This window comes from Heterocephalus glaber, unplaced genomic scaffold, assembly GCF_053883595.1.
Source record: "Heterocephalus glaber isolate CG9 unplaced genomic scaffold, H.glaber_assembly_v1.0 deba00000809, whole genome shotgun sequence".
In the NCBI taxonomy this organism is placed as follows: Eukaryota; Metazoa; Chordata; class Mammalia; order Rodentia; family Bathyergidae; genus Heterocephalus; species Heterocephalus glaber.
The window spans coordinates 4709697-4723111 of NW_028258163.1; the positions used below are offsets into that span (position 1 = coordinate 4709697).

General features: G+C 37.6%; 1 protein-coding gene across 7 annotated transcripts in view; it reads right to left on the reverse strand.

The window, feature by feature from the left end:
- Positions 1-13415, reverse strand: part of Eif2ak4 (eukaryotic translation initiation factor 2 alpha kinase 4) — a 109234-nt gene that overhangs the window by 70427 nt on the left and 25392 nt on the right. For 5 of the 7 annotated variants that reach the window (XR_015449795.1, XM_013078443.3, XM_004861532.4 and 2 more), the window contains 3 exons: positions 10155-10235; positions 8641-8789; positions 4017-4132 (listed from right to left, as the gene is read on the reverse strand). Coding sequence is in view for 6 of the 7 variants with exons in the window: in XM_013078443.3 (XP_012933897.1) it covers positions 4017-4132; positions 8641-8789; positions 10155-10235 (346 nt within the window). In the remaining variant the exon portion in view is untranslated. Of the gene's footprint in view, positions 1-4016; positions 4133-8640; positions 8790-10147; positions 10236-13415 lie in introns of those variants that run through there. The other 2 variants (XM_021241941.2, XM_087207518.1) reach the window with 2 other exon arrangements.

Consider the following 13415-nt stretch of genomic DNA (forward strand, 5'->3'; position numbering starts at 1 on the left):
TAAACATGAAAAATAGGATTTTATGTACTACATGTACTTTTTAACTCATCTTTAATATTTAATAATATAATGAAAACATAAATTTTTACAAAGGGACAAGAATCAGTAGTGAGATCTCAGTATATATCCAGATAAAGAGAACAATGTTTAATTCTTCTGGCCATTATTCACACACAATGTTACTTAACCAGTTCATTGTGCTGGCTGTGTCAACTGCTGTACCCAGCTACATACCATCTACCAGGATGGCAGGAATTTGGAAATGGAGAACTGCTATCAAGATGGTTCCATCAGTATAGATGAGTGTGCACAGCAAAAACCACTTTTAATAATTTGAAAATGTAAAAATATCAATGACTTCTCAAATACAAAATTTGAATATATTCAGTAAATACAAATGGGCAACGTCTTAGAAGGAAGCAGAAATGACAATTTAAATTTAAAGCTAGAGAAAAAAAATTTAAAGCTAGAAAAATAGCCACATTTGTTTAGAAATAAGTACATGATTTCCACTTGTACTTTGGAGACTTTAAATTTCTGTAACATCAAAAATTTTCTTATAGAAATCTCCATTTTCATTAACGACTATAACAGAAAGTTGCCCAAAAAATGGAAAAGAAGAAAAATATCAATATTTTGCTTTATTTTTGGTTTACTTCCCTCTACTTTCCTTTTTTCCTCCTGATTTACCGAATCATAGCATACATAGCACCCTCAGCACTACTGACATTGTGGAATTTCGGACCAAATAACCCTGTCACAGATGGAGCTGACTTGCGCCTGGCCTCCAGCCACCAGATGCCAGCAGCACCCCACCACAGCCTAACTGTCAAAAACCACTGCAATGCCGAGGACGGACCTCAGTGGTACAGTGCTTGTCCCGCACATCCAAGGCTCTGAGTTGACGCCTCAGTACTGAAAAAAACAAGTCTGCAACTATTACCAAAGGTCCCCTAGGCTACCAAAATATCCCCACTTGAGAATCACTGATCTATCATAGTCTTTTTCTCTTAGCATACAATGTTGAGAGATCCCATTTTGATTTCATAGAGAAGAAGAAAAATGTTAAGGGGCACCGATAATTAATCCCCGGCCCGCTGGGTTCTTTTTAAATTGCAATTTTATTATTGGCAGCCTCTTGTCACTTTTTCATGATGGGGATAATAAAAGGGATGAGGGCCAGGGATTTAGCTCAGTGGTTTTGCCACCTGCTGCGCAAGCACAAGGACCCAAGTTCGATCCCCAGTACCAAAATAAATAAATAAATTAAAAAAAAAAAAAAAAAAAAGGATGAAAGAACACACTGCAATGAGGCTACAGAAACATATGTTACCAAAAGAACTCTGAATGAGACTCTGTTATGGCTAGCAATCATTGCCATTTATACACAGTTCAATAGTTCTCTTCTCTGTAGTTCCATTAACTTTAAACCGAAAAGCAAATATTAGTTGGTTTTCAAATATTTCATTATTGAAAATTAAAAATTAATTGATCTTTTATAAAAACACTTCTTAGAATATTATAGTGTATTTTTAAAAACTAGATCCACTGTGAGAAAACAAAATAAATAATTTATTTGGTGGTTTTATAAAAAATTCCCCAGTTGTAAATGCACCTCCTAATGAAGGTATTAACCAAGGTGAATCTGTCTAATGAGTACTGCTGAGAATAAGAGACCATGTTAATTTGCCTTCCTGATTTCCCCTGGTTATTGAAAGTAGGGAGTTTTACGCTGCCTTCTATGAATCTGAAATGCCTCGAGTCAAGGTCAGCCGCAGGTCCAAAGCCAGTCATCTCTACCATGGTCCTGAACCAATACAACAGGGTTACTATTGTAGGCTTGCTGAGATTATCCAGCACCCCACCCTAATCATATTGTAGGCTTGCTGGGAGGCTCTGTCTGCCTCCCTTGTCTACCAGTGACAGCAGACTCACATCCTGTATTAGACACTACCACAAAACTGTAGATCACAGAAGAGAATCACAGACTTGAAATCACAGAGAAATTCTCTTTTTTCTTTGCTTTTTGTTTTTGGTTCATTTGCTTTTTTTCACCCTAGATTGTTTTTGCTTTTTCAGGAGTGTGAACTTGTTTTTAGTTTTGTTTTGTTCTTGTTTTGTCCTTCTTTCCTTCCATCCTATCTTCTTCACCAGTTTCCCAAGGTTTGGGTAATCTTCCTTTGTCCTTCAGTCTTGCTTCTAATTTCTTTCTCTTCTTTTATTTCTCTATTTTTTTCCTCTTATCCCTTTTAAACTTTCTCCCCTGAGGGTAAAATTACTCTATTGAGTGGATATTTACTGTATATAATTTTCTGATTTGTTTTAGATTTTGTTTTATAACTATAAATCTCTTGTACCTATGGTTAAAGGTGGCAAATTAACAGTTACCCAGTTTGTCATTTTCTAGACTGTGCTTGGTGCTATTGTTATTACTGACTGTATCACTTTAGTTGTTGTGATCAGTTGTTCTTCCTTGTATGCCAATACCAAGATTGTCTGGGGGTCATAAACAATACCATAACCCTGTACCAAAGAACTAGGTACTAGGCCAAACAGGCAGCAGCCCTTCATTCCTAATAAATTGAAGAGTCAGGATCCTGGGACAGTCTCAAAAGCCAAAGGAAAGCTATTCAAAGACATCTCTGAAATGTTAGTCATTTCCTAAAGAGGTCCTGATACTAGTAATAAAGCTACCTACCATACGCAATTTACAAGCATCAACACAGAAAACAAATATAAAAAAATAGAAATGAGAAAACATGGAAGCAAGATGCAACCCAAGACCTCCAGGTCACCCAAGGCAAATCCAGGGAGCATGGAGATGGAAGAAATCAAAAGTCACCTGGCTGAACTTTCTGAAACAGTAGAAGCAGAAGTAACAAAGGAGATGAATGAATCTCTAGGAAAAAAAAAATCAGAAATAATTACATAGATAACTAAAGAGATAATGATCATAATGAAGGTCATGGTTAGTGAATCTTGGGTAGATGCAGATAAAAAAAATAAGAGTTTAGGAAAGTGATGGAAACCATGAATGTCCAACATAGAAAAGAACTGGATTCCATAAAACAGCTTCAAACAGATATCCAGGAGGTTAAAAATTCTACTGAAAGTATATTCAGCACAATCAACCAATGTGAAGATAAAAAAATATCAGACCTAGAAGGCAGATTTGGGGTTAGCAATGATCAAATGAAAGACTTCTTAAAAATAGCAAGTGATCACAAAAAATCAATCCAACAGCTGCTAGATGATATGAAGATGAATAAGATTGACTGAAGTCAATAAAAAAATTTTTAAAAAGCATAAAGGACATTAAAAAAACCCCTGTACACAGAAGTATAGCAGAAAACTTCCCAAGCATGGAAAAAGAATTTGACATACAGTTAAGTGAGGTATATAGAACTCCAATTAGCCATGATCAGAAAAAATCTACACCACAGCATATAATAGTCAAGATTCCAGAAATTCAACACAAGAACAGAATATTAAAAGCTGTTAGAGAAAGAAACAAATCACCTTTAAAGGAAAACCCATCAGAATCACAGCAGATTTCTCAAAATCACAGGCAATAGAACTCATTTTTGGTACATGTGTTTTATCAGCATTAGATTCACATGAGGTAAGACTCTATTGATTTCAACCATTTTTTTGTTTCAGAAAGCTTAGAAAATCATGATGATAACTTTAGAATTATCTTTAGGTTAACAATATTTCCAACAATATTGAGTTTTATTAGTAACTTCTCATTCTTATCATGAAGAACGGGAACTAAAATAATCAACTGCTGGGCCGGGGATTTAGCTCAGTGGTTCTGCCGCCTGCCTCGCAAGCCCAAGGTCTAGAGTTCAATCCCCAGTACCAAACAAAACAAAACAAAACAAAACCAACTGCCCGTTTAATAGTCTTTCTTCAACCACAAAGGTTTACACAACATGGTGTTTTTTCTACCCTGTTCCTTCATGTTTAACCTTGTCCATTACAACAAATTAAGGGAATTTAGCTGATTTACTCACCAATACATCTCCCTTTGTGCACCATGAGCTGATCAGGACTACCCATACAGAAATACAGGATTTCACAAGAGCCAGGAGAATCTTCACTACTGCATATAGAATACTGACGTTCTCGCCTTAAAAATAAATTTGGACAATTTTTTTTTCCCCTTTAGTTTAAGATTAACATAGGAGGGGCCGGGGATTTAGCTCAGTGGCACTGCACCTGCCTTGCAAGCACAAAGTCCTGAGTTTGATCCCCGGTACCGGAAAAAAAAAAAAAGAAAAAAAAGATTAACATAGGAAATTCTTGCCCCTCCATTTTCTCCTGTTGATTAGTCTACTCACAATCCAACATCTGTGTCCACTGGGAATGAAGCAGAAGGTGCTACCGGGGAAGCTGTTGAGTCTGACTTCCCACTGTTTCCTTTCTCACATGAGCTTTATAAACCCCTAACTCAAGGTTTGTGCTGCCCAACACAGTAGCCACCAGCCACTTGTGACTATTTAAATTTAAATTAAAATTCAGTTCCAGAGTATTAACTGCATTTATTATTCAATCGCCACACACAGTGCTTATTATTTTGAACAGCATAGATACAGAATATTCCCATCACCATAGAAAGTTCTCCAGCCAGTAGTGATTTAGATTAATTTCACACTGATCCCACATAGGCTCATTCGCATGCACACATACATCTGGAAAAAGCTCCAAAATGGGGGTTTAGAGCCCCTGTGAATACATGCCAAGTTTCCCACTTGACCCTCAAACTTAGAATGCTCATTCATTCTCTCACTTGCTGTTGGCAGATACTCCCTGTCAGTATTCCCCTCCATGATTTTTTTTTTGGTACCAGGGATCGAACTCAGGACCTTGCGCTTTCGAGGCAGGTGCAGTGCCACTGAGCTAAATCCCCGGCCCTCCCCTCCATGATTTTTTCCAAAATACTCAAAATCTACCCTCATCTTCTGGATGGGGAGCAATAGCTGGAAATCTAGATTATAATGCAAAAACAATAAACTGGGGAGAGGGTTGCAGTGAAAGAAGGGGGATGTTTTCCTCATTTTAATTTTTTTCCCTTTTTATTAGTATATGCTTAAGATATGTAATAAATACATTCATCACAGGGAACTGGTACATATACTTATTACATCTTCATCTATTTTACTATCCCTTTTCCTCCTGTCGCCCCTCATTCCTAGATCTCCTTCCCATCTCTACATAGTATGCCTCCCTGTTTCCTATCACGAGATAGGAGAGCTTCTGATGGTTATGACTGCACACTTGCAGGAAATACTTTGATGAAGTACATGGACAGATCTCTATAGAGATCACCCTCTCACTCAAAGCATCGTCTTGGCTTTTACATTCACTAAAAACCTGAGGCCATCAGGAGCAAAGTTCACAATTCCTATGGCGCCACCTACTAAGTAACTTGGCATTGGCCCCATTTCTTTTGGGCTAACACTGAGAAGGATCACAAGGAATACCCTCAGTTCCATTCCTTACTTTCTCCTCCGAGATCCTGGCCCGTCAGCTGGCCCTTTCCCTATAGGTTCAGTGGGTCCCATCCCCACACTCTCTGCCCGCAGTCCTGCCCCACTCACCCACTCTTGCTCTTCACATTGAAACTTCTGCACTGTCTTCACTTCTTGCACCTTCTAGTTACTCCTTATACCATTGCAATGTCAGTAAAACTACCACCTTTCTCTGACCTACCTCAACCTGATTTTTTTCTCCCCTTCATTCTTTGACTTTGGCTGGTGAAAACCAGGTGAGCTTCCTTAGGCTCCCAGCTGTGTCTGATTGGCCCTTAGCTACCATCCTCTTTTCTCCATTTTCCCTGCCCTTGAGGTCATCTCCAACTTTCTGCTAGATTCACACAACACTCTCTGGTTCCAATCCTGCACATCTTCTCCTTTCCCAAACCCCTCCCTCATTAGTGACAAAACTATTTATTGTGATACAGGTGTCTTACGCTACACCTATATCCACATATTTTAAATCCAGGCAGATAACTAGTTTATTGTCATTCTGTTTACATTTCTAATTTCTAAATTTCTAAAGTTATTTGTGCAAACAGGAACATTCTGAGAATTAAAGAGGAAAGGATCAAACAAAGGTTCTAGACTTACATAAATTATCTAAAAGCCCTTCCACATCCACTCTGTCCCTCCAACAGATAATGCTAATGGTCATTTTAGTCTAGGCCATCTTACTGTGAGTGAATACTTGGTTTTATGGTGTTTTAGAATATTAATCATTCCATTGTGACCAATCCATACAAACACAGGGTTAAGAGTTATAAGGATAATTAAGATTAAATGAAAAGTAAAGATAATTTCTAAAATGACAACTGTGGCACATGCTTCATGAGATAGTTTGACAGGAGGAACAATTCTGGAGGATAAAATCACACCAGAGTTTGAAAAGAAGGAATAAAAAGGCAAAATCCAAAGTCACTGTTTATCTTAAGCTTTCACCTAAAAGATCGATCTATCTGTTATCTGCCTGCCTGTCTATCTACCTAATTTCTATATGTATGTATGCATGTATCTATTATCTATCTATCTATCTATCTATCTATCTATCTATCTATCTATCTATCTATCCATCTAGAATGCTCACAGTTTATTTGGTACTCATTAAGAGCTGGGTTTATAAGAACCTTTTCGTTTACTTGTTTGTTGACTAATAAAGCAGCTTCTGAACTTGGTAGGAAATCCCTCCCAATGTAAACAAGACATGGGTCTTGCCATCAATGGTCTCTTCTGGATATAGAATATTCATGGGGTTTGAAATATAAACACCACTTGTGTTATCAGTTTGGTCAAGTAGCCACGGCTTTATCCAACCTACCAAGGATAAAGGAGGCTTCTAAAAATATTGCCAAATAATACTGACTATGTCTTATAAAGAACAGAGAATTTGACATAACTCATTTTAGAAGACTAAATTAGGGGCCAGGGATTTAGCTTACTATGTAGCCCAGGCTGGCCTCAAATGCAAGGCAATCCTTCTGCCTCAGCCTCCCAAGTGCTGGGATCACAGGTGTTTGCCACCACATCCAGGTACTTTACTTCTTAACCAAAGAAGGATGAGAACTACACTTCAAGAAAGATTCATTTTTTCCCAGTCAGTAGGCAATGCAGTGAGAGTGGAGTCACACATATCTGTGCAACAAACTTGGCAAACAACAGATGAATCAAATGGGGACTATTTCTTTTCATCTTTGTCCTTGGAAGCTCATGAAAGGTTGTTTTATCCATGATGCCATTCTCCACGCTTTACATAAAGTTATTCCATTCATATCAAGGGGAGAAATCTCCTACTTTCCTTGAGTAAATCTGCTATCACTGATCTCAAAAGCAAGTCTAACTCTGGATCCACAGTTTACAGTTAGCTACAAATATAAAAAATTTTTAGACTTTAAAAAATTGTTTTCTATATATCTGAAAAGATTTATTGATTCTCATTTATCTATTTTTAACACACTAAGAATTTGCCAAATACTTCCTAGTGAAATTCTCCAACAACTTTACACTGCGTTGCCTATTGGAAGCCTAGTTGCCAAAATAATCTAAATTGGTAAAGAGTTACAAGGGAGCCATAATCTAACCAGTAAGAAGATATTCCTCAAAAAAGGAACTGTTACCAAAAAGAGTATTCAAAAAATTTTTACTTCACCCTAATAGTAGGTAAATATTAATACCAAAATTATTTCTAGGCTGGTTTAAAAAAAAAGTAGAACATTAGGGAAAAACTAAAATGGTTCTTTCTAATAAACTATAGCCTGAAAATTTATATAGATCTTTAGTTTGGTACTGAAAATGTTTCTTTTCATAGAATTGTTGGTTTTAAGTGCTGCTTAGTCTCGCAAGACATAGCTTAAGAAGCTGAAGTTCCTATGTTATTTAATAATCTAACCATTCATAAATGGTTTCTGCACCAAAATTCTTTCTAGTCTAAAGGGAAAACAGACAGGAAAGTGTCCATCATTTAGTGGGAAGGGATATGGAGGAAGAACCAAGGTCTTCTTTGTGACCTTCCACGACAGGAACAACCCAGCAGCCTGCCTCAGTAACAGTGAAGGGGGAGCCCAGCAGCAAATGGGGGGCCCTTCTCATGAAAAGGGTGTTCTGCCTGTGCCCATTGTGGAGTGTACCCACATCCATGGTTAGATCTAAGGGGTTGGAGGCTGAAATATATACAACATGTAATTTGGCTGGACAAGGATGATTAAAAGAAGAAATTAAAACATTTACTGAGTAATTAGGTCACAAAAAGTCAAATCAAATGGTACTGAAAATAGGATTGTGAAGTGGTATAGGCCTTTTTAAAGGGGTCTGAGATACGAAACTGGTTTCATTAAAGATACTTGGAAAGCACTATAACAATTCAGTTTTGGGCTGGGGATTTAGCTCAGTGGCACTGTGCCTGCCTGCAAGCACAAGGTCCTGAGTTCAATCCCGGTATGGGGTTGGGGTGGGGATTCAATTTTGTACAACTAACACATTAAGATACATAGGCTTTGAAAAAGTTATTGAGTCCTACCTGAAAATTTCACCAAATTTTACTGTAAGGCATTTTAATTTTCTACTTTTTTTTTTCCATTCTCTAAGATCAGAAATTTCAGGGACTTACCTAGACCTTCCTGAGGAGTTTGCTCGGTGTTTACCATTTCCTACAAAATCAGGAGACCCTCCATGTACAATGGCAGGTGTTCTGTGTCCTCCTGGGTCTTTCCTAGAGGTATGGTCTTGGTTTGACAAACTAGCAATTTCCAAACGTTCCTAGAAGAGTAAAATCCACTTTAGGTGTAAGTAAAAAATGGAAAACAAGCATGATACGTAGTTATCAATTCTATATAAAGTGCAAATTTTATTTAGGGTGAATGTATACAAGTGTAATACATTTGAACTCAATGTAAGAAAATTTATAACCCCCCTAACCCCACCAAATATGCTCTAGGTTAAGAACTGAAGTTCAGGTTACAGTTCTTTTTTGGTACCAGAGATTGAACTCGGGTCCTTGTGCTTGCACAGCAGGCAGTGAAACCACTGAGCTAAATCCCTGGCCCCAGGTTACAGTTTTAAGAGAAGAGTAGCTGATAGGAAGGCAGATCTGACATGATAAGAAAGCTGGTGGAAACAGAAATAATGTTTTAGGTTTGTACACAGCTTTGTACTTTTACACAGGGCAGTACATTTGTCTGCTGAAATAAGTACATGAGCCACAAAGGAAAGCATTAGTTCTATTAGCTCTATATGTAAGGTATGACGAAAATGAGTCACACAGAGTCAGCTGGCTAGGTCATAGCTAAAAGCACGAAAGCCTTAGCCAGATAATGCTTAATGGCACACTGGTGCCACTTCTCGACACTCTGCACAGTTAAGTTAAGTTAAGTTAAATGTCATACTTCTAAGACAAAGAATGAGCAGAATTTTTTTCTGAATTTCTCCAAAAATGTTTCACTCTTTCTGACTGAGCCAGAATCAGGGAAAATAAAGAAAAAAACCACTTTATCCTGAATCACCACTGCCTTTTAACCTGCTGGGTTGAGTCATTCCTACTCTTCCCTGGATGAAATCTCAGGTAGATGCATGGTTTCCACTTACTCTTCAGTATGAACAAATAGTTTTATTTGGGGTATTAAGAATTCCAGTCCATTGGGAAATGGGAAGAAAGTGTTCAAATGGGAAGGGGAACAAGGGAGGAGGAAGGGAGAAAGGAAAGAAGAGACAAGAAAAAAGTGAAAATAGAAGGAAAAAATGGAAACAAAGCTTTTGTACACTGGGAGGGGAGGGGACTTGAGGTGGGATGAGATAAAATTTTTTATATATATATATATATATATATATTTCTAGTCCACGTTAATTAACATGACTTCAGTCTCCTTTCCCTTGATTCATTCAGTAAGTTCTATGATTATAAAACCCTAAGTCATCTCCTGATGATCTATAACTCTTAAATTTTGCCACCTATTTGGGGGGATTTGTAATATGCAATAAATCAAACTTTGGGTTTATTGTTTTTAGTGCTTCATTTTAAGCTTTACTACTGATAGCAATATGGAAGGTAAAAATATCAATAGAAATAAAAACATTTACGATTAGCAGAACATAAATTATTTTAGTATAGCAGAACTCACAGAGTACCTGCTTAGCCATTTCTTTCCTTTTTTTCTCTTCTTTTATCTCCTCTTTCCTCCTCTGAATCTCATGAAGGATTTCCCGTTGCTGAAATAAATCAAGCCACCATCAGACACCAATCTCTGAAATCTATACACTGTGTAAAGTATGAAGCCACAAAGTCCTTTGAACATCAGTAATCCAACCCTTCTTTCCTAAGAGACTCGAATATACAGAACCCTAATGCAAACCACAGGCCCATCGGCTTTATCAAAAGGGTCCTTGGGCGACACTTCCTGGCCAAGGTTTGGAGACTGTGGGGAGGGCACTGCTTTCCACCCTTCCCCCTTGACACAGAGCAGAGGGGTGTTCACCGCAGCCATGCTGTCAGTTCTCAGTTTTCCCGTTCTCTTTGACACCTGATTGTCTTCAGGGAACTGGCACTTTGGCTGCTCTCTGCCACAAGGTTCAGGGCTGGTTTGCCGGGGGTGGTCGGAGCTCTCCCTAGTACCTGGCCAGTGCTGACAGTGCCCCAGTCCCACACTGTCATCTGCACTCTGCAGTCCATCTTTTCAGTACTAAAAGTGGTACTTTGTTCTCAGTCCATTTTATTTATTAGTTCCCTAAAATTCAATATGATAAGTATCAAAACTATTAAGAGACTCACCAGAAACCATGATAAGAACAACAGAAAGTGTAAAACATACCCCAAACAAATAGGCAGCTATGGCTGTGTACCAAAACAAGATTCTTAGCTAAACGTCCACTATCTTCTAGCAATAAGGAACTGTAGACCCTAAATGATGACAAGGCTACATAAATCACTAGGGGATAAACAGTAGCAAAATGGGTGTGACTCACAAGGAGTCAGTGCTAAGAAACATTCCGTGAAGAAAATGAAGCAAAAAGAACAAAACAAAAGAAGAGCCAGGCACAAGAATCTAAGAAAAGAAGGAAAAAACAAAACCTTAGAAGTGTAACAAACAGTAGTATCTATGGGGAGAAAACTAGAACACCTCACCAAGATCAAAATAAATGTGGAAATAGTCCTGGATGGGAAGTCTGAATACCATCAAGATGTAAATTTGTAAATAAATATGTAAGTTTGATACAATTTTAATGAAAATCCCAGAAGGTTTATATGTTTTGTTTTGACTTTGAGAAAACAATCTGACATTTTATCTGCAAGAATAAATGTGTGAGAGGGCCGGGGATTTAGCTCAAGTGGTTTTGCTACCTGCTATGCAAGTGCAAAGACCTGAGTTTGATCCCTGGTACCAAAAAAAAAAATGTGTGAAAATGGTGAAGGAAAAAAATAATGGAAGATAAAGGGAAAGAAAAAGGTGGGCTTGACTTGTCAGATATTAAAGCATTCTAAAGATACAATAGTTCAAAGAGTGTCTGAGCAAGTCATAATAGCTAAATCTTGGAAGTGGGCTATAGGGCCATCAATAGATAAATGGATAAATAAAATATGATACAATACTGTATACACAATGTATAGACAATGGAGTACTAGTCAGCCATAACAAAGGACAAATCTAAGTCATTTGTAGGAAAATGAATGCATCTTGAGACCATAATGCTTAGTCAAATAAATCAGGTACAGAAGCTCACGGTTTCTTTTATAGCTCATGGTTTCTTTTCTATGAGAAACCTAAAGTATAAAGAATTTAAAGAGCAAAATAAAAGATAGGTAATAGGAAATATGGAGATAGATCTTTTGGAAATGGGAAGGGGATCTAGAGATGGGAGGTGGGGAGGGAGAGAAAGGAAGGGGTAAGTAAAAAGGTACATGTACCACCTCCCCAGGACGATTATACAAAGTAAAATGAGGTGGTTGAGCTAAAAAAAAGATAAAGATTCAAGAAAAAGCAGATAGCTTGAACAAAATAGATTAGTTTACCAATAGAACCTACTACAGATAAGTAGTTTAAATATACTTGCAAAGGAAATATTACGAGTCACTTAATAAAGAATGACTTTAATAACTCTCTTAGGAAAGCACAAGGAATGATTATTTAATAAACATGTTAGGAAAATGTTCAGGAAAAAAATAAACTGGGGGTCTCCTCTGTACAACTTGCAGTAAAATATGTTGTAGATAAGTCAATTAGAGGGTTAGATAGAAAAAAAGTGTTAAAATCAAGAAGAAAGCCAGTGTGGTGGAACATGTCTGCAATTCCAGCATTTGGGAGGCTGAGGCAGGAGGATTATGAGTTTGCGGCCAGCTTGGGCTACATAGTGAGTTCAAGGTTGCCCTGGACTAGAGAGTAGGAGATTCTGTCTCAAAAACCATAAGAAAAAAAAAAAGGAAATTTAGAGGCATATATTATCTTTGACCTAAAGGATTTGGGGGCCATTACAGTGGGTTAAATATACCCATACCATACTTTTCTACTGTAAGTTTGTACTTTAGCATAATAATAGCCAGCTGTGTATCTGTGTACCTTTCCCTGAGGGATACAGGAAAGAATCTGGGTTTGCCCACTTGGTATGACAAATGGAAAAGTGTGCACCTGTCCAAAAAGGTCAAACTGGGATTTTCACCCACATTATCCTCACCTGACAAGTTTTACGTATATTTACTTGAGCATCACCCAGGGTATAATACACCCACACCACTCTAGGATTTGTTTTTTTAAAAGTTTTCTTTTGATATTTCTGGTAGAAATAGCCCATTTAGTACAATGGCACATGAAAAACCAGATTTGCAAGTTTTGAAGGAGGTCCAAAGTGATTCATCAGATTACTCATGCATGGATGATGAAGATGATCTACTATGGTAAAATACATGTTTTTATAACAGAAGAGTGGTGTGGGTAGATGATGATGATGACTTTGACGTTGGCCATATGAGCCAAATTTCCTACGACAGTGAAATGTAGCAAAAACTGACAGATATAGACACAGGGAATGCAGACCTCTTTAATTCAGAGGATGAAGAAAACAGCAATGAGTGTGTATTTGACTAGTCAAAATGTTGCAAAATGGTCATGCAACCAAATGGAAAATCCAATGTTAGAAATAGGTCTGAAAATATAGTAAGGGACTTGGCAGAGGTGAAACCTATTGGACAGAATGCCAGCACTGCCATTCAGTGTTGGAAATTATAACAGATGAAATGCTACAAGACGATGTGAAATATACAAAGGCTAAAATACAAGTAAAATGTTCAGTATGCACCAATACCCATACTCAGGAATGTATGTATTATGACACCTCACTAGCTGAACTGAAAGCATTCATAAGTCTGCTGTACTTAGCAAGGCTTTCTCATGATAATCA